This window comes from Curcuma longa, chromosome 6, assembly GCF_044706935.1.
Source record: "Curcuma longa cultivar G26 ecotype Majalengka, Jawa Barat chromosome 6, ITB_CL_G26_1.1, whole genome shotgun sequence".
Lineage (NCBI taxonomy): Eukaryota > Viridiplantae > Streptophyta > Magnoliopsida > Zingiberales > Zingiberaceae > Curcuma > Curcuma longa.
In genome coordinates, this window is record NC_133866.1 from 6,915,491 (window position 1) to 6,940,620 (window position 25,130).

Below are 25,130 nucleotides of genomic sequence, written 5' to 3' on the forward strand. Positions count from 1 at the left end.
CAAGCACTAGGGAAATTGGTTTAGGGAATTGTTTAACTTTATTTCGACCGGGTGTTCGATTCGCTAGAGTTGTACATATATGTAGCTAGGGATTGTTAGTTGCGAAGTTTGGATTCTTCCTGTGGTGTGGAGAAGTACTCCCTCAACTATAGTAATCATCAATTGTGACCAACTGGAGCTGCAAGAACCAGGAGATTGTGTCTATTGCTTTATATTTATTAGAAAAGAAGGAAAATGAACAGAAATTGTTCAACTGAAGTACCAAAAACAAGCCTACAAATACTCTCACAAACAAAAATCTTTCACTTTATGTGGACTAACCACCTTGTTAATTGAATTTAACTGAGAAAAATAGCTACGGGTTTTCTCTCACATTTTTGGTATTATACCAAAAATTTTTACACACCGATGGCATGATTCGCGTTGTTATCATCATCGACACGAGTAGAAAAGGACCGAGAACTCAACGATAATTGGATCGAAGTGAAACAGTGTGAATTTTGTTTCTCTCAAAAAGGTCAAAAAGAAAGTAATCTAGCCTCAGCTGCCCTGACCTTTCTGATTTATGTACAAATCTAACGCAACTAATCATATCATCTCACCAAATTTGCCATGAGTTGGATATCTAAATGGACTTACCATCTCATCGGATCTCAGTGGCCACCATCGTTGCATTTGCTCACAAGGATGGCGGATGGCGGATGGAATCCTACTCTTTTTTTAACCAATAGAGTTGGTGAGCAAACTTCTTATATGGGGCTTTGCTTTAAGACCCTGCAGTGACAAGGTACAAAGGTTGTAAAACAAATCCAAAGAATCACTGATCAAACAATATGAGAAAGGTAAAGAAGTCTTGTGTTGCCATTTTAAATTGCATGAAAGTAATGTTAAGGAACAAAGGGAAAAAAAACATCATCATTGAGCTGTATGAGTTGACTATGAATCTTATCGTTTCATTTTATGCAAGGCTAAATCACAAGGAGAAGGAAAAAGATGCATCTGTTACTATGAATTGCAAGTCTAACAGTCAAATAGGGGCGGCAAGATTTCTTAGGCATTGCATAGAAGTTAAAGTAATCTACAACTAGTGTAATTTATATTATTTTGGAACCAGAGTGAAAACATTTTAAAGGAAAAAAGATGGGCTTGTAAAATTAACTAAAAGGTGAGTTTTTTTTTGTAAAATTAGATTAAAGGTGATCATGAAGTCAACACTGTCGCTCTCCTCCTCTATTGTTCGCACATAGCTCCTGCATAGAGGCTCTTAGTTGTACCTGAGGGTCCAATTGTTGTTCTAGTGACTGGTTGTAGGGGTCATTCCCCATGAATCTTCTAGTTGCTCTTCTTATAGCTTGTTGAGCGTTATACCGTCGTCTTTGACTGCGACGTAGTCTCTAATTTGATCCTCAAAGAGTGGTATTTCTTCAGTTCCGACCCTCCTTGTGATAGCAGTAACTGGGGGATCTTGAGTAGCACTCCTAGAAGCCATCATCTCTTTGCCTTCTCCTGCTCTTCCTTTAAGATCTTGAAAGGGTCTTTGAACACCAGCAACTTTCCTTTCTTCTCGGTACCACCATTCGCTCCCCCCCCCTTGATTGTATGCAGCACTGCTACCACCATTGCACCTACGACAGTCACCACTGCTGCGTGCACAGCTACTGCATACAACAGCCATCGTCATCTCTCGAGCATGTGACCTTGCCTTCCAAGCCGTCATGTGAAATCCAATGACACCATCCCCTTCTCTCACGATCCTTCATCCTTGCCAATGAGGTTTTCTTATTTTCCCCCATTCTCTATTTGATGTTAGTAAAAGGTAGATGCTTAGTAGTTTGAGGTAGCATGTACCATGTTCCTGTTGGGGAAACTTGAGTGTTGGTAAATAGATAGGAAAGAGTAATCGAGGTAATGGATAAAAACTCCTAAATTGAGTGGTACTCATGAGCCTTTACATTTGAGGAAACCCCCATATTGTATAGGAGAGTGTTATCCTAGTTGTATGTCATAATAATATGTAGGAGGATATAGTGACAAATATTCTCTTTACTTGATTTCCCATCTTATTATTCAGTGTAATAAATGGTTCCCCTTAGTAGATCCTTGAATATTACTAGTGGGAGGAGCATTAGCATAACTTGGGGTCAGCCAATGCGGCCTAAGTCCTCATTCAGGTGAACGTTTCCTGCTTGTTTTTCCTATGGTATTTTCCTTGTGCACTATTAAAAAGGATGAAAAATAATTACCAAGATAAATTAATATGTTTAATATGTTGTTTTCAAAAAGGGGAGAAATTTAAAGTTAGTTCATGCATGATGAAACAAGGGCCAAAGATAAATCTATTGAAGTTTATTAAAAGAGAATAAAAGATAACTTATTATTTGGTTAAACTTGCTTTCTTCTTGTTCTCTTTGATGGATATATATAAAGATGATACACATGGGAAATTTTTTTTTCCAAAAACCACTCTAATTCGTTTTACTTTGCTTGTTCTTTTACAATGACCACAATTGCTTATTTCTCTCATACTTATTTACCCTTGAAATGGATGATAACTATTCCATACTCAAAAAGTGTTCTAGAGTCCAATCATGGATTTTGTGGGCTTCCACCCAATTCATTAAGTGGATTGTATGTTGTTCACTTATGTATTTACGTGGAGGATGTAGGTTGTTCACCCGTTACATACATACATATGATCCAATTCGTACCGGGTAGATTGCAGATCTAACACTCTTACATACTATGCATCCTTTTCTCGTGGATTGTGAATCGTTTGGTCTTTATATACTTATATTTGATGCATCCTATATCTGGTGGCTTATAGGTTGTTCACCCCTATATAATGCATCTTTACTGGACGGATTACCGCACTCAATATAATATATACTAATTTCTAAATCAAATAAGATGGGAAAAAAATATGAAAGGACACAGTATAAAAGACAAAACATTAGAAAATGATGAAACTACTAGAGAGAAATAATGAGAATAGATTGATGGTTATTTAGTAAACAAAAAATGTACTTACCCTGCAAAATAGTTTCATTGTCTATTATGAGATCTTATATCATGCACATATTCTATTACCCCACTTTGCACTTGTATGTTCACGACCCACTTATCTTTGACCATTAGTTTAGCAGACTTGAGGCAATATCTTTCAAGGTGGTTGAATTTCTGTTTCAGGTTTATCATAATGAGAGAGATCTGATGACCTATGTTGGAGATGGGTTATTCGTGTTCTTTTATTTTATTTATGCATTTTCCTTTAGTGTATTTCCTTTTTGTCAGTATGAACCCAGTTTTATGCATCAGCATGAGTAAATTTATGTTTCTCAGCATGATTTAAACATTGTTTCTACAGGTTTTAACTTATTTAATAAATTTTTCAACATTTATTATTATTTTAACTTGTGTCTTCAATTGGCAGCTATTACAAGGTTATAGTGCAGCAAGGATATTTTACGAGCGAAGAGCCTATCCCTTGTATAAGGACAGAGCCCTTCAGTCGTGACAGAAATTCAAGGTAAGTGTCCAATAAATGCAGTACAATGAAAAGAAAAGGTCCGTAATGAGAATTAGATCTCACCTTATTCTGCAACGATTGTGGATTTTGAGCAGTTGAATCTCTCCCTCTGATAAAAGTTACAATGGTAGATTGTGGTGTTCTATGGGTAAAATTTAAATGTGAAGGCGGCATTTCTCTCATGACCCATAAGACAAAGCCTGAGGGTACTGATGAACCTGTAAGAAATTTTAGAATATCATTTGCAGTAACTAGATAAATGAGGAAGCAAATGGGACTTTGCAAGAGACAGCAGTTTTACAACATAATTAACCAGAAAAATTCTGACAAATCATGTTGCGCCATTACTATGTTAGATCATTCTTTTAAAAAAAAATAATTTATATGACCTAAATGAGTTAACCTTTCTTAAAACCAATCATATGACATAAAAAATAGAAATTGATTTATTTGATAGAAAGGACAACTAGTCATGTTTTCAACTTGTCAAGTCATGTGGTGTTGTGCCAATTCCAGATTCTGTTTCACAATTCATGTTTCAACAGGTGTTCATAGGGTGTTCATATCATGTTATTATCGATAAATGTTTAATGCATAAAAGTTAGCAAGCAAAATCATCCATTGACACTCATCCACTTAAAAGTGATTAAAAGATGTCATATAGTAAATCTCACTACTATGCAAGGAATTGCGATCGACCAAAAAAAAAAAGTGCACCTGTGTGGTACACAAACATTAACAACGAAGGCCTATCACAAATAAACCATCTGGTAATTTGATATAGGATAAAATTGATAAGCATGGTTGCGCATGCTTATGTAACTCTTAATTTTATTTTATTTCATTTCTAATTTTTATCCAAAAGGTATATTGTGAACATACCTATGAAGTAGTAGAGAAAAACAAAAACTGAACTGATTAGGTTCTCTGAATCTTGTGGGTGCCAATGTGAAAGCATCTCCAACTGCAAAGAAATATGTAAAAATGCTAGTGTGTGATTGATGTCAGTTGCACTTATTTAATAGAACGATTTAACAATTAACAATAACATACTGGTACAGTAGTGGCAAGAGCTAGAACAGCAGATGCTGTGAAACATAGAACAGTTACAGCTGCCAAACTTGCAACCTGCATATATAACCAGGTACAGTAATCTTGAGAAGATTGTCAAATAGCCAGCAACTGAAGCATAATGAAATGTCATTTTACAGGTTGCAAATCTAAGGAACTATAAAGATGATTCAATCAAATGGTTTGGCAAGAAAATTTGAAATTTAAAAGTTCATATACTTCATAACATAATATATAGTTCAATAGTCACTGTTTGAAATTTGAGCATTTAGTACTACAGTCTGGAAACACAAGCATAAATATATAACAAATAAAAGAATGGTGAGAAATGACCCAATAGTTCACATAACCACCAGAACAGGATCTGGGAACATGATCAGACAATAGAATATTTGTTGATATCATCAATATGGGCATATTGCATTGTTGGAATCACAACCAGTCTATATGAGAAAAATCTAACGTACAAGAAAAATGCAACAAAAATATAAAATTGTCATATGACACACTTTTAGGATTTAATCATTATATTTTAAACATTTGGAAATGTCATCTAACATTTATTTACTCCACATATATGTGACTGAATATACATCAAACAATAAGTCATCAAACATTCACTATGATAAAACATAAAACTATATCATGCTCCCCAAATGATTATGGAAATGTATTGTCATTTCTTTGGGTAGATTAAGATTTAAAAATTATTTATTTCATACAAGTCATAATGTATAATAATATTATGTCCACTAGTATTCTCTGTACGCTCCAATCAAGATTATTGATCTCAGTCAGATGGATTTATCCATTCCCACTCAAGAGATCTCCTTTGGCAGGCCAGTCCCTATTAAGCGACTTGATGGAGTTTATTGGCTCAGAGAGAAGTAGGCAGATGGGTGCTGAGATGGTCTGGAGGTGGGAGGAGGATGAGCAGTTCTCAGTAAAATAGGCTTATTGCATGATCCTTGGTGGTGGCTGGTTCTCTCTGATGGTGAGGTTGGTTTCGTATTCCTTCTTGCTAATCAAAATCAAGGTAATCATTTGGTTAGTTCTTCATGATCAATTCAATAATAGTACAAAGCTAAAAAGGAAAAGGGTCCATCATGTGTGCTATGTGGAAGCTCTGTTGTAGAAACGAACACATTTGTGCTTTTCTTGCACAACAGCAAGAGCAGGTTGGGATGTAATTTGACAAGGTCTTCTCTGTCAGACACAGCTCCTTCAACAACTGAGGGCCTGGTAGAGGCTAGCATGCACTTGGAAGGGAGGAATCAACTAGTCTTCAATTCGTTTGTGCAAGCATAGCTATACACAGTTTAGTTGACACAATGTAATGTTATTTTCCAATCAGTCAGTAAGGATGTGAGCAATATGTTCTGATTTTTGGATTGAAACGCTTGAGCTGTGGAAGGTGTGTGCGCCAAATCATGCAAAAGGTCATAAACATAGATTGGGTAAGGAGGATAGGAAGCTAGTCAGGCAATCCCTCTTACATTTTTGTTTCACGTGCATCTTGTGAAGACCTCCTGTGTTAATGTTCAAGAAATCCTGTGTAAACTGCTGTGTATGTTTATCGTCAATGATATCCGGTGTAATAAGTCGTCACAACAAAATCTTTTCTCAAAAATTTATAGTTATTATGATTTGAAGGGGCGAAAATGAACTAACAAGTTATGCACACAGTAAGTACTATCTTGACATACTAATTTTCAGTTTCTTTGTTTCATTAATAAACTACATTAGGAAACTTAAGGCTTGACAAATAACTGGTGAGTTCTCCTCAATACTTGTACCCATCCTTTCTTCTGATTTTGAAACCTAAATGAACCTCTTTGCTCATTAGACAGTTTCATAAACAAAGCAAATGTGCAGACCTAAGTAGGAGTTTTTATTTTACATACCTTCCACATTTCAGTAGATGCCATTTCCGAGCATACGTTGCTCATTTTTGAAAACAACAGAGTCCCTGACATGATCAAGAAACAAAAATATCATAAAACAGATGAACATGAAAATGTGCCTTCCAAGAGCAATGTTTCAATGTTTATCCATAGGTGATATAGAATGATGGTGACTTTTATAATGCATCAAATGAGTAAGCGAACAGGAAAAGTAAAATAGAAAACCTCCTATGGGCATGCTAATATAGAAAATTGTCAAAGCCCATAAGCGCATAAATTCAGAGCCAAACTAACAAAACGTGACAATTGAGAATAGTGTTCAATAGAATTTCATACTGGAAAATCATGTCACTGTTATGGTTGAATGTGCAACAATCCTACTGAAGTAAATGTTCTACTATCTATTCATACTGGCAAATTAGAGGTCCAGTCTTATCACTTATGATTGAAATATATATTGTCAATCATTAACAAGGTAAATGTTATACTTCTAGTAGGCATCACACAGGCAAGTTGTACCCACTGTTATGCTTGAACCAGAAACAGTTCTTACCAAAGTAAATGTTTTACTTCTTATAGGCATCTCAGCTAGAAGGCCTATCATACAAAAATATCCAAAGATATTTCAAATAATACCTTATTTTTCGATCAATAGAAATTTACATCATGATCAGGATGATCAGAAACAAATTTGTTACCCTCTCCTATCTAATGAGTGATAGAAAACTTAGCTGGAATTCTTTTTTTTTTCATTACTTACATTTTCTCTCCTATCTTCACCAGACAGTCTTATGGAGTTATCATCCACAACATACGATAGAGCTTCGGTAATTCTTTAGGACAACTCAGTTCTATGTAGTGTGACTTCTCAATTAGTTAGCACATGAAATCATGCACATTGGTCCAAATTGCAATGTCAAGAAAGGAAGCAATGACAGATCCAATGGAAATTTGAAATAAACTTGAGTAATGAGATTTCCTGGAAGAATGCCCACACTAATTGCCACCCTTATATATCAATCACTTTTACCTCCAAAAATACACATTCAAATAAAATCTGCAAAAGAACAGATCTAAACATAAACTAATTATCATCTACATAAGTTCAAGTTCATCCACATAATTCCCCATACTATCACTAATGGAATTTCCATCTCCAGCATCTAGCTTTTCCCACAGATGCTTTCTATTGAATTGTGTGTAAAAAAGAAAAGGTTCCCCACATAGTTTTCCAGTTTACATTTAAATTATTGCTGAAAGTAAAACCCTAACTTCCTAATCTGACATTGAGGCTTCCTGCCAATATATTAGGTTTGCCTTTATACTGCATTGGAGTGAGCCTCCATGAAGCTTAGTTGCTATCGGATCTTGGAGAAAGATTGACAAAAACCGCACTGTGGGAAAGCAATATTTTTCTAAAGAGAATTAGCTTGTTTACATTTCAACTAGATAACATTTCTGACTAATTTTTTTTCTGTATTTTCTATTCTATGCATCTAATCTTTCTGGTTGAAATTTGGATTTCCTAGTAACTCCTGTTTTCTCCAACACCTTTGAGTTTGGATCTCAAGTTTCATGTTTCAGTGATCAATGAAAATCGACATTGCAAGTACTAACTATGTATAAAATCATCCTGAATGCATGTAGCTTAATGGCATAGTTTATTCCCTAACTAGTATATTAAAGAATCCAAATCATAAATACAATGAAAAAAAGAACAGAGAGAAAAAATAATCACCATAGCAAGCAAAAGCACCACCTAAAAGGAGCATTGCTACAGAAGAAGTATATAGATAAACCTGCAAAAAAAGAATGTAGCATCAGCATTCTCAGAAAGATATGGAAAAGGCAAAATAGAAATAATATATCTGAAAAAGAAATTCATTGCCTAAACTGTTCTACAATATGGCACTTGACTGCCATATTCTGGAGACTTAAGAAATAAAGATAGACAAGTATCGATAGTTCTTAGTTTAACCAAGTGTTTAAAATCTCAATCTGACGCTGATCTCAAAATTTGTCCAAACAATATGTATCATGTAACATATCCTAATAAGATTGAGTCTACTGTACCATATCTACTGTCTGTGGCATCATAAATTTGAATGTGTGATAGAAAGGACAATGTGCTGACAATGATGCTTACGGAGCTGCACATGACTGTGATCACAAGATCACCCCTCCATAAGTGAGTTTGGCAGCGATTTGCCACCCATGGGCTTTGCCAACTACTGCCTTCTAAAGCAGCAAAAAACAGGGTGTCAACTCCAGGCAGCAAAGCAAGGGACTCATCAGCAACATGCTTAATGATCCGTTGTTGGGATGCATGACAGTGTTGTCCATGTCAAGATTCGATACATCTCAAATCCTTGAACTGAAATGGTGAAACCAAGACAAAACAACAAGATGAGAGGTGTTTCTATCATGATTTTGGCTTAACCCCCTCTTCATCGCCTTAACTTTCTTTAAAAAGGTGTGTAGACAAAAAACATCAACTTGGTACTTATTGCAACGATAACAAAAATTCATTTCAATTTCTTCAAAAGGGGAAAAATCGCCATAAGATAATTGCATTTTCATCCAAATTGAAGGAATATCTGATACCTTAATCCATAAAAAATGACTAATAAGTAAGAACAGCCAATAACATACCCTAGCCACAAGAGAAGAATCGATAGGATTTTTTCCTCCACCGATCCATATCAAGATGGAAAATGCAATCATAGAAATAAATATGAGGGCAATCACCTATAAAAGAAATGGTGTGACACAGTTCATCAGTATTTCATATGCAAGCACAATTCAGAATGTTCTGAATACGAACAATTTTCTTTCATCCATAATATTAACTTCAACAAACATGTGAAGGCATTTGTAGTTCCACATGCTCAACAAACAAATACTTACCAAGATTACAAACTTTTGTCGGGTTCCAACATGAATGGTTTGAGGAAAGCAAAATACCCTACACCCATCAGCATGCAGCTGATCTTGTTTATTCATTGATTTATCCAACAAAGCTTCGGTGCAACCAGGTTCATAATCTTCCTCTTCATCATCTTGATGGCACAGGTCAACCCTACAGAATGTAAATATTCCACAAGCATAAGCAAACTTATTAAGCTTCAGATGTTCATTCGCATGGAAATTGTGATAGTTAAATTTAGATGATGTAGCTCATGTTCTTCAAGTGAGCATTAGATCTTCCATCGCGCAGCTAAATTATAGGGTAGCTACGAAAATGCTAAGATCATATTTTCAACATGGATCTCTATCAATATTATTTACTAGTTATTGTAATCCAAAAGAATACAGGGACAACTAGAACTTATTAATCAGGCCATAAAAATATAGTAGAAAACATCAGACTGGAAAATATGTAATTACAATGTGAGCTATTCTTGTAAACATATTAGGTAGGAAAAAATATGACTGTAGCCACTAAAAATAGAATATTTCATGATGGTTAATAAGGGTCTTCTCCACCCATCAATACATAGTGTTCTTCCATAAATCGTTTGTTGAAGGTGAAGTGACTTAGTTTGAGCTATTAAACAAATGGCGGAAACCAAACAACTATACAGAGTAGGCTTTACATAACATATTGGTATTACTGCTACAGTAAAGGCAATAATATTAAATGTGGTAGAACAAAGGAAAAATGTTAACAATGAAAAAGGGGTAGCTATATCAAAGTAATTCTGTTGAAGCTGAGTTGTATAACTTCCCCTGCTTATGGATTGGGCTGTTGATGGTGCAAATTGATGCAAAATTTTTTGATTTTTTACTTAATTTATTACAATATAACGAATAGCAAATTGTAAATTGTAATTAGACAAAATCAAACATCATTTTTGTATATCCCATATTGGTCCAGATTAAATCTAACATATTAACCTTTGAAGAAATTGTACTATGTGAAAGATATTAATGAAACTAAGATAAAGACAAAGTAATAAAATCCTCTTATTTAAGCACATCGCAACTTTCGAGTTCTAACATATCAAACTACGGATCCATAATGTAAAATATATAAAACTTCTGTTAACTGTATCTTTTGCCTGGATTATCAATGCAACAGACACTAAACTTAGAATATGTGAGTTCATGGCAAAAAAAAAAATGCAATGGTTTTTAGAAAACTAAGATAGCAATTATCCACAAGGGCTCAAACTGAAATCTTCATTAGTTAACATGAGTAGCATATGCATGTTTCCAGAGAAAAAGATTCAAGAAATAAGATATTTGCAGATGCTAAGCTTTGTGTAAAGCATGAATCTGTCATGATGATAGAGCCACAACTAAATGCTAATGCATGAAATCTAAAAATAAGAAAAGCAATACAACGAATGAACATGAGGATAAATGCATTGCAGAAAGTCAAATAACATTATTAACCATCCTAGACAATTACCTAAATTGTGCAAAAAAATATGCAGCACAAATCATCAAGAATGACAAAAAGTTCATCTATACAGTAAAAGACAAATCATTACTAATCAAAGGATCAGTAATACTTTTTATGGATGCTATCAGAGCAACAGGCATTTCAATATTGACCATTATTGAAAGCTTAACAGTAAGATAGGTCTTCCCATATCTTAAGAATACAAAGAGGGAAACTCAGATGCACAGAATCATTAAATACTTTCACCAATTGTAGATTCATGCATCTATTTGTTGAAACTGGTAACGGGAGTTACTTACCAGAAAGAGATAAGCAGGAGAAATGCAGCAAGAAAGATAATTTGAGGGCAAGCTGCAAAAAAAAAATGTTTGTACTTAGCACAACTCTTGAATGAAAAGTTGAACCTAAAGATAAGCATGTAGAATATGCCAATGACAACATCATCTAGCCAATCAAAGAAGATTAATTTTACATGTATTCTTACCCATGAGAGCAAATCCACAACCATGCGACCAACATCGCCATCCCTCACAAGTAGCAATAAGAGCAGATATAAAGTATGCCAAGTAGCCTGACATCAAATCAATACAAACCATCAAATATTGATTGTGCATTGGTGGGAGTCACAGAAATAGCCTCTTCCAATGCAGAATAAGATTGTGTATAATAGACAATAAGTGGTCTGACCCTTCTTTAGAACCCTGCATTGGTGGGAATTTTGTGCACTAGGCTGCCCTTTTATTAAACTTTAAGCGAGTATATTGGTCAACTTTTGAATTTCTTAGTATCATCTTAACATATTTTCCTTTAGTTTATCATATATTAGAACCACATTAAATTTCTACCAGATAGTAGTATATTTTTTTTTTTCAAGTAATTCCCCACATCCAAGCTGGACTGCAAAATTTTATAGACAATAAAAGTGTCTACAAATAAACACAACATACAAGCTTCTACTGTCCTGGTTGAAAATAACATAAACAGGAAATTTAGCAGTACCAGATGTTATGCTTGTTAGAAGAAATTCTTGCCATATTGTAGAACTAACAAACAACATACAGTTTTTCAATATAAAGATTTAGATCGTATTAGACTAGATATTGGTGAAATCCAAGATTACTCTGTTCATAAGAAGACTATTCTTATCCATCTTACCTATGTTGGAAGAGCCAATCATGAGATGGAATATCTGCAACAGAATATATTTAATAGTGCAAATTATTCACAGATAATGGAAGAAAACACAAGGCAGAAGCAACAAATGATGGAGATTGTCTATGGATGCCGAGGTCAGTAGATCTATGATATTTACATAAAGAAAATCTGGAGAAAAAGAATTAAATTAGGCAGAATTAGAATGGTATGGATTAACTAGGCTGCATAATATCAGTGTATTAAAGAAAACATGTTCTTGCGAACAAGATTATTTTTCACATCCATGAATTGTCCTAGGATAGAATCATTCATCAGAAATGATGCAACAAATTATAATTCAGATATAATTTATTTTTTAAGCATAAAATATTGTCTTATCTAGAAGAATAGCTTGCACTGAGAACTAAAACAACTAGCAAGAGAAGCTTATGCTACATGTTTCTCATTTGGAATTTCTTAACAGAATAAGGATCATGGAAATCAAGGATCATAGCCATTATAGATGGCTATAGTAATTAAAGAAAAAGAGTGCTCAAGTGCACTGCAGAGGTTCCTCACCATCTTAATTGGATCACACCAGTTTGCCTTCATCAAAGGCAGTACAGGCAATCTGTTACATGTGGTCCAATGAGGTACTCAATTAGTGGAAACATAAGAAGTGGGAATCTATTGTGATCAAATTGAATTTCAAGAGGTTCTTCAATGATGCGACTGGGTAGCGCTCTCTCTGGTGATGAAGTTGCAAGGTTTTCCTCATCTATGAATTTTTTTGGATTGAGGGTCAGATTGCCTCAGCCAAAGGAGAGGTGGATTAATAACCAAGAAGGCAATTAGTTCACATGTCATAGGGGTGCGAAGCAGGGAAATCCTCATTGACCATATTAATTCATATTCTGATGTTCTTCATAGTGTTCTGACACAGGGTTAACAGAAGGGTCTTCTCTATGGTATTGCTCAAGATTTTTATGCTCAGAGCTTTCAGATATCAAATACTTCATTTTGTGGATGGCACCCTGAATTTTTCTAGGGCAGCAGCCTCTGATATCAAGAACCTGCTAATTGTGCTCTTGGTATTTTTCTTGTTCAGTGGGCTTCAGGAGAATTAGCAGGAGCCCACATTTGCATACTTAGCTTGGTGTGACCAAACCAAGCAAAGCGTACAGGGACGCGTTTATTGGGATACTTTCTTACAAGTTGGCATCTTCACAAAGGATTTTATGTCAGTTGGGAGGAAGAAAAACACTTGCAAATAGTGTGCTCGCCTTGGGTAATTTCAGATTGATAGGATCAGGAAGAGATTCTTTTGGCACCAACAGTGATAAAATGCTTCTAATGTTTGCTTTTTTGCTTTGTGAGATCATGTTTGTAGACCATTCCAACTTGGAGGTTTTGTAATTGTTAAATACAACCAGGTCAACCTATGCAGATAGTGGTGGCTCCTCATACAAAATTTTTCACTTTGGGGGCATGTTATCACACATCTATATTTCTGAAGAACCTTCTGGGGTCAAGTGGAGACTAATTGCACTCATTCCCATATATATGGAAGAGCCTCCTTTAGGTCAGAATTTTCTGTGACATAGGCATTGTTCAATGTACCCTTCTGGTGTGGTAGAGAGGTGGGAGAATACACAATAAAGCACGTTGTTCCTGACTTATAAGAGCATTGCGATAGGAAGGATATTCTCATAAAAGACCTTTGTTTTCTGGGTCTATCTTTCAATCGCTTGTGAATGCAAGCTCTTAATTGGATATTTCAAAGGCCTAGTAGCATCTCAGATTCCTTAGTATGACTACTTAATAGATGCAGGAGGAGCACAACAAATTGCTTCACTGTCAAATCAGCTTATTCTGCTTTGATTCATAAGGGAAGCATGGATGGTTCTATAAAATCAATTGAAGGTCCTCTCCTATGAAAGTCCAATTTTTTGACTTGGTTGGTAGCTCATAACATACAAAACACAAGGTTAAGGTCTAAGGTTAAGGTTAATAAACAAAATTAGTGGGTGTGGACCCATTTTGAGTTTTGTGTGCAAATATGGATCATTGATATGAGAGAACCTCAGAGCATCTTTTCTTACACTGTGATTGTGCTAATTATGATCGGAGTCTTCTACTTACATGCTTTGATATTGATCGCTCATCCTCTATGAACAAATACAAGTGGTCAAGGATGGTTGCAATACATCCATAGTCCTCAGCATGTGCTCAGGCATGGATACACGATATTTGGAGGAGAAATGGCTACATCTTTCATTCTAAGAGGGTTAAATCAGAAGCCTTGTATTCTTGCCTCAATTCTCTGTGGCTTTGGGCTGTGGGCTTTGGGTTTTCTGTGCCACCAGGAAGCATTCAGTTGCACTTTTCTATTCTATAGCTCTATTGGCAAGCTTGGTTGAAGCTTTTGTGGAGCTGATTAAAATGCCTCCTGTTTGCTTGTATTCCAGTCTGGTAGGAGATCTTTGAAACCAAAGATCTTTATCTAGATTTCAAACAGCCCAAACTACAACAGCTTCATCTTCATGCAGAGCTGATTGGAAACGAGAAGTCCTCTTGATCCTAGTGTAGTTGTAGCTCTTCAACATTTTTTTGATATTTTTGTTGTTGTAGTCGTTGCACCCTTTTCATCCAAGCTGTTTCTCAGATCACTAATACTGTATATTCTAGACTTTGGTTAATATATTTTGGGTAAACTGTTGTTCTCCCTTTATCTTTTCAAAAGGAAAAAAAATGTGTTGAGCACCAAGAGGATAAGCTTCTAAAGATAATATGTTAAAATTAAGACTCATATTCACTTTTTCTTAAGTAACGCATTTAAATGCCATGTAATAGGAAAAGAAAGACGTATGACCTAAAACTAAGGATGTGCCTCTCGGTGATAATATGACTGCTTTTGTATCTCTAATAAATAGATTGTACAATGAGGTAATATTCAACTGTACAATATCAGCAGTTTTTGCATACCTTTTGGCGAGTCCAACCAAGTTGCTGATTACGCAAGTGAATTCTAAACAACTGCAGTCAATTTGAAAGTTGATCAACTACACAGCTGATGAATGTGCACAAAGACACAGCAAAAACAAATGATGATGCAAGCACATAGATCACTTATCATCATATAACTTCTATCCTTTGTGAAAAAGGATAAGAAGCAATGCATATGTAAATACTGTAATGGTAAATCTGGAATAAAGTTGAAATAGGGAGGCATCACACATGTCATGTTACAAATAAGACGAGAAAAGAAGCATAAACATGATTGACTCAAAATAATTGGCTAAGAACCATATAACTGCTATCTAGTTTCACGGATCATAAAATAATTGGCTAACCATATAAATTTGATTGACTCAAATTTTTACAGTAGTTCCTCTTCTAGATTATAGAAACATCCATCTCTCAAATGAACATTGTGTATCCCACTCCCGTTCTCATAAAGTAGTCCAAAAGTATACATCATCACACAATAAAGAAAAGAATGTTGCATAAAAAGAAAAAGAAAAGCAGGAAACAAAACAAAAGAAGAGGAGAACATGGATAAAGAAGAATGATATATTGAAAACTTGAAATGTAAACATAAGAAACATAATATTCTGGTTAATTGAACATCGCATACACAGTAGATCACAGTATCAAAATTGATGAAATGTATCGATCATCTCTTTCCAAATAAGAGAAACATGAGTAAATGATAAAGTAAGTTTGAGTTTAGGAAGTAAGTGTAGGGCAAAAGCCAGTAACCATACAGCGCAAAATAATGACTCTGCAATGGAGCACTCTAGCAAGCAATGCATAGTAGTAGATGGGAGATTTTCAAGTATGAAACTGACATGAGCATCCATAGGTTGAAGACAGGAAACTAGATAATGGGGAATGTCATGTGGAAATGTCAGTGGCAAGGCACATAGCATTCTAGCTATTGTGCATTACGTACTCAGTAGATCAACAATATCAAAATAGTTGAAATGTATAGAGCATCACTTTACAAATGCAAGAAGCATGTATGTAGTAACATAAGTTTGAGATTTCGGAAGCAAGTGTAAGGCTAAAGTCAGTAACTTTACAAAGAAAAATAATCGCTCGGAAGCGAAGCACTTTAGAAACCAATAACAAAATGGGCAACCCTCAAAAGGGCATCTCTTTTTTACCGAATTGTTAAAGGGGTGACCATTTTGACTTATCATCAATAGGATTTCCCACCTTGTGTTCTTTACTAATATTGCCCCTCTAAGCCAGCCTAAATTGTTGCATTGTCACCCGCTTACCAAACAATAATAGATTGGTTCTCTTCCAGCCTATGCCCTACCAAAACTGGTAGACATCCACCCAAATATTGATACAATTCTAAAACTTCACCAAACCAGTACATCTTTTCATCTCTCTGCAATTGTCTTTGTTCTCCTTACAAACATCGCTTTGTCATCCCATCCTCCCTGCATTACTACATCTCCTTTATCATATCATCAGACTGCCCCTTAATTATCATTTTCATACTGTCATGTAGAATAACAATCAGTGCTCTGCCTTCCTTGCATGGTTTCCATTTTCAGTGATAGAATCCAAGAACACACACGGACTGTGGTCAAATTGTGCATTCCCAAAATGATAACTCTATGACATCAGTGAGCCACAGAGATAGGAGGCATGTGGATTTATTTTGTTCATATTTTGGGGTAAAATTGATATCTAATTAACAAATAAGTTTCTTTTATGAAGATGAGACCAATCAGCAAAAAAAAATTAGACAACTTTATTCAGTTTCTCTGTTTCATATTCCATCTGAGAATCATACGAGACAATGGAAGATGTTTTACAACACAATTTTATGCTAATAAAAATTAGTAGTTTTATAAATCAAAGATGCAACTGGAAAATCTTACCTACAGAATTATAAGGATGTTAAACAAGAGATTTGTAATTAGTACAATTCTATTTTAAAAAGAAATACACACAAAAAAAAAACTTCGATGAAGAAACCATATATCAGCCTATTGAGAAAGTTCATCAACCAAGCCCACCAATCCTGGGACACACCCTTTCATTTTCTATCTCTTACATGACTATGGAACTTAAAAAAAACTCTGTTTCTATGAATATAGTGAAGCAACCTTCGACACACACAGTAAAAAAACTAATTAATTAAATAAAAAAAAGGTAAGCACCGTGCTGTTTTTTCACCCTACAAGCTGCAAAAACATAAGCTAGACATATGCCAGCAGAAATCACACTGAGAAGACTCAACCAGTCTCAGTTAGTTCGACAGTTTCACCTTTTGCTACCAATATTGATATCATCTACTAGAAATTATATAAAGATATACTAAACATCTACTCATTAGCAGATCCAGTATTAAAAGTGTAAGCAATGCAACAGGAAAGTGGGAACAATGATTATGCATGTGCAAGGAGGAAAGAAAAAGGGCATGTCCGGGTAATGGTACAACCAAATTGGAAAAAGAAGATAAGACACTACTAAACATAAATGATGCCATATATTTTGAAGTGCTAAAAAAATTAGCCATTTTTCAGTTCCAGAACCAACAGAGTCAGACACAAAAAGCTAAGATAGCCTTGATCCACAATGGTGCTCCTCAAAGTTGATATCGCACACTGAGTACCTAGTATGGTTCGGGAATAGCAGACAAAACTGGATGGCAATCATTTTATCTGCGTGAATTTTGCTTTCATAGTGATACATCTCACATAACAAACAATATGAAAGAAAAACTTTCACGTTTCATCAGTTTACGCTGCAGATTTTCGCAACAGCCCTGGAAGACCTCAAAGGAGCTCAATTACGGTAGCTAAGGATCCTATCCTGCCAGAAAATCCATCGTAATAGGCACTACAAACCCAAGAAATCAATCCATACAAAACAAATAACAAGCATCAACGGCTCCAAACATTGGCGACTAACGGAGCCATTCAGTCAAAAGCACAGGAGCAACAAAGAAAGATATCGCCAACTCCAAAGGAGAGAAACACTACCAACCTGCACAAACGCGACGACCGCGACAGCCCCATCCACGGCGGCGAGCACCGCACCCGCCATCGCGACTTCTTTCGGCAGGCATCTCATCGCTGCCTCTCCCTCTCTCCGCATCGAGATGCCAGCCGCGGGAACCGATCGAGGGGGAGGGGGCAGGAGTCGCGGCCACTCGCTTCCTCCACAGTGCCGCCCACCCACACACAATCGCAACCACAGACTGGAGGCCACGATCGCCGGAGATGGAGGCGGAGGAGAGGAAGAGCGGCGGAGGCGGAAGCGATTCGCCGGAGCCGCAACACGCGGTGCGGAGGTGGATGGAGAAGCGTAGCTGCTGTCTCAACGCCACTGGAGGTAATAACGGCATATTAGCGGAGAGAACAGTTTACAGAGCGCCCCACCGGCATTAACCCCGTGGCGACGAAGGTATAATGATGGGTGCGAAATTAAGAGTATGAAAGCATGTCCTCAGGAAAAAGGAAGTGGAGCCTTCTGACCCACGGAAGAACAGCCGTTTGACTGGAAGGCGTTCCGTCCTACGCCGGTGCGCTTTGGGATACACTCACCGCTTATAAATTTTAATGGGAAAAAATTAAAAAAGGGCCTTCTTTATTATTCATATTGTTAATATATATATATATACCACTTTTAAAAATTATCAAAATAACACCGCATGAGTTAATATTAAACTGAATATCCATATCATTAATAAAAAAGATATGATAATTAATAAAAAAATATGATAATATAATAGATTTGTGAATAATGTGACATATATTTAGTGTTTGTTTAAAAAAAAAATTAAAATATCAATTTCAAACTCAATAAAAAAAATACTCATTCTAATTTCTTGAGGGCGATTAAAAACAGATCGATTAATTCGATAAACAATCAAATCAATTAATTTTTTACCCATTCAATTTATTTTATTCAATTTTCTAATAAAATCCAATTGTTTAAATATATATATATATATAATTTATTTGATTAAGAGCAACAATATCCAAAAATCATCACAAATCTCATTACTATTCTTCAACCACCCCAACTATCTCAAAAAGTCGATCCTATAACCATCTATTCTATGAAAAAAAAAATCAAAAAACAATAACTGACCACTATAGGAAAAAATATTACCTCAACTTCCGTCAAAATTTGATCCTTATCCACTTCAACAAATTTATCCAACAATCACCAACTCAATCATACCAAGGAGCAAATCTTGTCACTACTCATGCCAGCAAAAGAAAACTATCTACCTATAAAATTAATCAAGAGAAACCCTAACACCTTTAATTGGTTCTATCATTGGATCTGTTGTAGTTCAATCAAACAATTACTCATAGAAAGAAAATTCTTCTAAGTGGATATCTTATTTAAGGGTTGACAATTTATGTTAATTGTAACAAGCTAAATGAGATAAAAAGATTAAGCATACACAACAACAAATAGACAGAACAAAGATGAATGAATGCATATAGAATTCCACAATCCATCAAATTAACTTGCAAATTAACAACCAAAATCACACTGAAATTTCTCAAGCAGTTCTTGATGTTATGATGTTCATCATCTGAGGAGAAAATTGTTACTGGAAATACCTACTATAAGACTTGAGAAGAAGCCTCTGATGCCAATCATGTGAACAAGTTTGGCCTCGATGCCTTGAAGGTGGTTTTCAAATTCCTGCTCGACGGCCTGACCTTCTTGAACACCAGCGGGAACTTGATTTTGGAGTCGTGGAACTGCTTGGTGCTCTCCCTCTTGCAGAGCTTGGCGGGTATGGTGGCTGTTTTAATTAACTGAATACCATGATACCTTACGCGATGACGAGAAGCCATCTCATCGTACATTTGGTCGACAGCGCCATTGAGAGTAGTATCGCGGTATTCCTTGTACATGTTATGATACCCTGTCCTGCTCTGATACCGCAACCATATGCCATAGTTCTTGATTTTAGTTGGCTTGCGCTCAAATATCTGTATGTAAAAGATCATTACTGTGAGCCTATAGAACAACGAAACAGAAGTACAACATTATTACACTAACACAAGAATAAAAGTCAGAAATGAATATAGACGACTTAACATACCGAACAAAAGAATTAGCATCTACAACATTTGGGGAGAACCACAACCAAGCTAAGATGGATGGATATATTGATGGCAACACCACTGTTTTGAGTACTTAAAACAAGCAAACTCATTGAAACTTTCAAGTACCCAATGCATTTGTTAGAATACATCGATAGATCATGCAACGTTCGTATTATCACAATATTTCTAGTATTCAATTCGCAACCAAGTAGAATAAACCCGATGCATACAAAGAGATACATAATCAACTATAAAAATAAAAAATTGAAAAAGAAGCACAGCAAAACATTAAAAGTTAGAAATGAAGACCAAAAGAATTAGTATCTACTACATTTAGGGAGAACCACAGCCAAACTAAGATGGATGGATATATTGATGGCAACACCTCTGTTTTGAGTACTTAAACTAGCAAACTCATTGGAATTTTCAAGTACCAAATGCATTTGCTAGAATACATCGATAGATCATGCAACGTTCATATTATCACAATATTTCTAGTATTCAATTGGTAACCAAGTAGAATAAACCAGATGCATACAACGAAATACCTAATCAACTAAAAAAATTAAAAAGAAACACAGCAAAACATCAAGATTCAACATTATAAACTGTTTCCAAAGACAATGATCTCTTACTTCATGATGATCTCTTGTCAACCAACTTAAAAGAAATAACATGTAAAAGAATGTACTAGAACAATGTAATAAAATAGTAGAAGAACTGCATATTTGATTGAAGGTTGACGAACAGAGGCAAAAGAAGCACAAACCTCATTAATGGCGAGCACCTGCCCATTGCTCTTCTTAATCTTCTTCAGCTTCCTCAAGAAGTACCTGCAGTAGCCATAGAATGTTGAATAAATGTGCTTCTCAAAGGATAAAAATTGATCTTCAGAAGTAGGGTTCTACCCACCAGAACTTGGATTTGGCGCGGACATCATTAGTCGCCCACAGCTTCATCCTGTAAATCTTCGGATGTTGATCTGTCTCTGTTGGAAGACCTCGTCCAACAACCTGATACTGATGGAACTGAAGCCAACCAGAACAAACAAGGAATCAAAAAAACACATATTTATGTGATCCGTAAAGCTGGATGAGTATAAGCATAAGGATCGAGTACACCAAACAACGCAGAAGGGAAGAGAGGATCAACAGAACTCACCCTGTAGGCCACCATGACGACGAGCCTGAGATCACCTCTCTGCTGGACTCTCTCCTCTCGGCCTCTCTCCGCCGCCGTGACTGCCGAAGCTCCATTTTCTAACGAATTTATACTACCAAAACCCTAACAGCCAGATAAATGGGCCGGTCTCATGGGCCTTTAGATCGTCAATGCTTTTCTAACATCAATTTAAAACCCTAAATGGATTGGCTTCTTTTCATAAATATATTAAAGCTTTATTTTTCATGATGATCAGCTCACTCCAAAAATATAAAAACTATGTTTTAGTCGCGATATATAATTTTATTGTCTTTAATTTTTTTCATAAAAATATAATTTAACTAGATGAATTTTTATTATAGCCATCAATTCAAATTTAATTAGGATAGAGTTTGGGGTTGAAATTTAGGCAGATTTGATTAAAATTTTATCAACTCATTTTAAAATAGATTCAGATTTCAGTCTAGGCATGCAACCCATATGGGTTGGCTCAAGACGGACTTGGATTAGTCCGTGAACTAAGAAAATTTATTTTTTTAATTTTAAAATTAAAAAAAAAATGCAATGGATTAATTTTATCCATCTAAATCATAATTCAAACTTAAAATTTTTAATTTAACCAATTTAAAATGTAATATAAACATAAAATTTTTAATATTTTTATTTTTTTTTTGCCCGCTTAATCCATAACTCACTTTGGACTAGGTTAGATTGGAGATTTTCTAATCCGATGGATCCGTTCCATCCCATCCTGAATTGATTCGTCTAATTGTTATAGTCTTAAGTTGCAACCCAAATAGATAGGGTTGGCAATAGAATTTGAATAGGCATTGGTCACGAGTTTATAGTCAAACTATTGTGAGTTTTCCTCTTCTATCCTTTTCTTTTATTCCCTTAAACCCTAATTCTCAATTTTCAAGGGCTCTTTTTAAACACCTTTTGAAAGAAAACAAAAAGCACTGTTCAACCACTTGACGTAATTCAATTCGTTCGATCCACACCATCCATCATCCATCTCTCACCTCTCTCTCTCTCTCTTGCACTCGAATGTATATAAATTATATTTCAAATTTATCTGATAAATAAATTAGAAGAAAAGATATATGTTATTCTTCTGCTGTCTCACCTTCTCCATTCTTTTCATCTTCTTAGGATAGAAATTTTTAGAGTTGTAGAAGACTTGGATGTTTATTAACTTCGGAGCGATAAAGACAGCTTTTTTGTAAGTTCATTGGTGAAGAAGAATCACCGATCTCTGATGTTCATTCTATGATGTTTGTTAAGAATTGAGATTCATCTATTAAAATCGTAACGAGATTAATAACTTGCAAGTTTCGGTAAGGTTCTATTTTAGTAGATTTGTAGATTTTAAATGTGTTTTTTGGTACAAAGCATTGTTTTTTTTTTTTAGATTGAATAATCGTCTTTCCATCAAAATACAATTTAGTATTTTAGTATCACACGGCAGGCCATTGCATATCTCAATCTTGTGGAGCCTCAGAAAACCTCCACAACCTTTAGTTTCGTAATCTCCAAGTCAAAAATTGACCAAAGTTGACTTTCAAAGCCTCCTATGATCCTCGATTCATTGTCAGTTTCTTTACCTGTTCTCGTATCATGTTAAAATTTCTAGTTGTTTACATAGAGGCAGAGCATAGCAATCCTACTGAGCTTCATGAAGAAAGATGAAAGTGGAGATTCTTTTAGAGGAGAACATGATCTTCAAACGAAAGTCTGAAGAAGAAGAGTTCAAGACAGAGAATCAGGCTGCTACTGGCACAGTTGGCTGCAGTGAGGAGGATGAGAGTTCAAATGGAGCAATGGCGCAAGGCAGCAGAGCGATGGCCGGGGATCGCCGGTGGAAATGGGGAAGATGGCCGGAATGCATGTGTTTGGGGAAATGTGGAAGAAGAAAATGCAGAACAAGTAATGAGCAGCAAACATCCAATAGATCGTCAATGAACATATATTATTTGACTACTCTGATTCATACAATGAAAATGAAAGGTAAAGATTTTTTAAGATCGTAAAGAACGAGATAAGCTTTATTAACGATTCCGCTCGGTTTTATTTTCAGAAATTTCGGTTGCCATGTGATTATTCTATATGCAAAACCGATGGATTTCAATTACACACTCCTAAAAATTGAGATCTGTACAAAAACGTGCATCTTAGTGTATAGTTCGGGATTACTTTTCCCCAAGAAACAAACAAATGCAATAAAGGAACATTCATTTCAGATCTGACTCCGAGATCTAAAAACAAAATGCTTCGAGGATAACCGACCATCGGATCAATATCGAGTTTGCGTAAAAAACCCTAACGAGGAAATTAATCCAAAACAGGAAAAGAAACTGCGGGAAGAATATAATATTCAATATATAATATAATATGTTAAAATATAATATCATATTATCATTATCTATAATTTAATAACATTCTTATTATATTTTAAAGATCATCTTCTATTAAGAGAATATTAAATAATATACTAGAATTTTTGTATAATAAATATAAAAAAACCATTATGACTTAACATTTATTAATCTACTTAGTATAGTTATATTTTATACTATTTAAATGTTAATTGGCTATCACAATTAGTCATATTTTTATCAACCAAAATGTTTCCACAGTTATATCTCCATGAACACTAGTTCTATTTTTGTATACCAAACAAATTTTTTAATGTTCCAAGTTTTCAAAGGAGAATTATATTTATTTTTCATTCTCCATTTCTCAGAAAGGAAAAATGAAAATATATATATTGTGAATGAAACATACATTTAGTATCCTCCCACTGTGCAACATCAAAGTTTCTATAAGTTGAGCTATAGTCTATAGAGTCATAACTCACCCTAGTTCAAATAGGAAAAAAAAAGCAAATAACATTTATTTGATGCATAAATTAGATTCACATGGAAAGGAGTAAATGATAATTTGGAAACTAAGCAAAAAATCCATTACCTGGTTCATGAATTTGATAGTGAATGCTATACCAAACTTCGTAGGAACCATCGCAACTCCACGCTTACGCCACCGGTTGTGGAGATTAAACATATTGACATTTTCCCGAGCCCTTACAAAAGAGCATGATTGCTTTAATTGATCCCACAGCTGGCTCACAGTACATGATTGAAGAACTTGACCATAATGCAACATACAGCCTTCATTTTGAAAATTAAGCTCCTGATGCAACACCAATGAAGTGTTGAGAGACAATGAAAAATCACCATGAGGTAGAACTATTTCAAAAGATAATCATGTTAACCAAAAAAACCTCACCCTTATCTCTTCAGGACTTTTTCGAAGCTCCATAGCAATCCGTTGAATCCAGTTTTCTGCAATAAGCATTCCTTGAGGACCTCCAAATCCCCTGAAGGCTGTATTACTTGGAAAATTGGTATAACAAACATCCCCTATAATTCTCATATTTGGAATATTGTAAACATTGTCAGAATGAAACATAGCACGCTCAAGGACTGCAAAAGACGAGTCTAATGAGTTCCCAGCATTGTTGTAAAGTTGGAGATCTACTGCCAAAACCTCCCCAGAATTTGTAAATCCAACCTAGGATTGTCATAGTTAACATCTTATTATAGCACTGAGTAGAAGATAATATTTTAGCTACAAAGTTTTAACCATAAAGTCAGCTGATCAATTTTTTAATTTTTGCACCAATCTGAGGAAATAATACAATTCATTAACTCTGATGCATGAAGTAGCAAAATAAAAGAAACTATACAAAGAAAACGGGGATGTAGAGGCAAAGAAAAGAATTTGCATCTCCACTTTTGATATCCAAACAAATTTGAAAATGCCTA

At 35.2% G+C, this 25,130-nt stretch overlaps 3 protein-coding genes across 5 annotated transcripts in view; all 3 read right to left on the bottom strand.

Moving 5' to 3' along the window:
• The window catches only part of LOC141830624 (xanthine dehydrogenase-like), a 157,532-nt gene that overhangs the window by 68,046 nt on the left and 64,356 nt on the right, over positions 1-25,130 (bottom strand). For both annotated transcript variants that reach the window (XM_074718030.1, XM_074718029.1), the window contains exons 8-9: positions 24,592-24,876; positions 24,274-24,495 (exon numbers count right to left, since the gene is read on the bottom strand). In XM_074718030.1, coding sequence (XP_074574131.1) covers positions 24,274-24,495; positions 24,592-24,876 — 507 coding nt within the window. The remainder of the gene's footprint in view (positions 1-24,273; positions 24,496-24,591; positions 24,877-25,130) is intronic.
• On the bottom strand, positions 10-18,306 carry LOC141831131 (tobamovirus multiplication protein 1-like). Of its 2 annotated transcripts, XR_012602011.1 has the most exons (14): positions 18,056-18,306; positions 15,029-15,079; positions 12,065-12,098; positions 11,394-11,480; positions 11,209-11,260; positions 9,409-9,580; positions 9,154-9,249; positions 8,240-8,300; positions 6,502-6,566; positions 4,580-4,654; positions 4,409-4,490; positions 3,590-3,744; positions 640-774; positions 10-178 (listed from the first exon to the last, which is right to left on the bottom strand). XR_012602011.1 is itself a non-coding variant. In XM_074718558.1 (13 exons), exons 1-13 carry the CDS (start codon positions 18,164-18,166, stop codon positions 721-723), a joined length of 1,095 nt encoding a protein of 364 aa, XP_074574659.1. In that variant the 5' UTR covers positions 18,167-18,306; the 3' UTR covers positions 329-720. The 2 variants fall into 2 exon arrangements, 1 of the variants encoding a protein (XP_074574659.1); XM_074718558.1 differs by lacking the exon at positions 10-178 and having other exon boundaries at positions 329-774.
• On the bottom strand, positions 19,501-21,393 carry LOC141830673 (large ribosomal subunit protein eL20). The gene is made up of 4 exons (XM_074718091.1): positions 21,307-21,393; positions 21,058-21,173; positions 20,915-20,978; positions 19,501-20,028 (listed from the first exon to the last, which is right to left on the bottom strand). Exons 1-4 carry the CDS (start codon positions 21,319-21,321, stop codon positions 19,687-19,689), a joined length of 537 nt encoding a protein of 178 aa, XP_074574192.1. The 5' UTR covers positions 21,322-21,393; the 3' UTR covers positions 19,501-19,686.

Excerpts from the sequence above, each read along its gene's own strand:
- LOC141831131 (XM_074718558.1), bottom strand. The coding sequence starts at position 18,166 with ATGCGGAGAGAGGGAGAGGCAGCGATGAGATGCCTGCCGAAAGAAGTC. Across the intron at positions 12,099-15,028 it reads TTGGTTGGACTCGCCAAAAG|ATATTCCATCTCATGATTGG; the intron begins GTATGCAAAAAC and ends ATTCTGTTGCAG. Across the intron at positions 6,567-8,239 it reads TGGTGCTTTTGCTTGCTATG|GGACTCTGTTGTTTTCAAAA; the intron begins GTGATTATTTTT and ends TGATCATGTCAG.
- LOC141830673 (XM_074718091.1), bottom strand. Across the intron at positions 20,979-21,057 it reads CGCGCCAAATCCAAGTTCTG|GTACTTCTTGAGGAAGCTGA; the intron begins GTGGGTAGAACC and ends TGGCTACTGCAG. Across the intron at positions 20,029-20,914 it reads AGGTGCTCGCCATTAATGAG|ATATTTGAGCGCAAGCCAAC; the intron begins GTTTGTGCTTCT and ends TTTTACATACAG.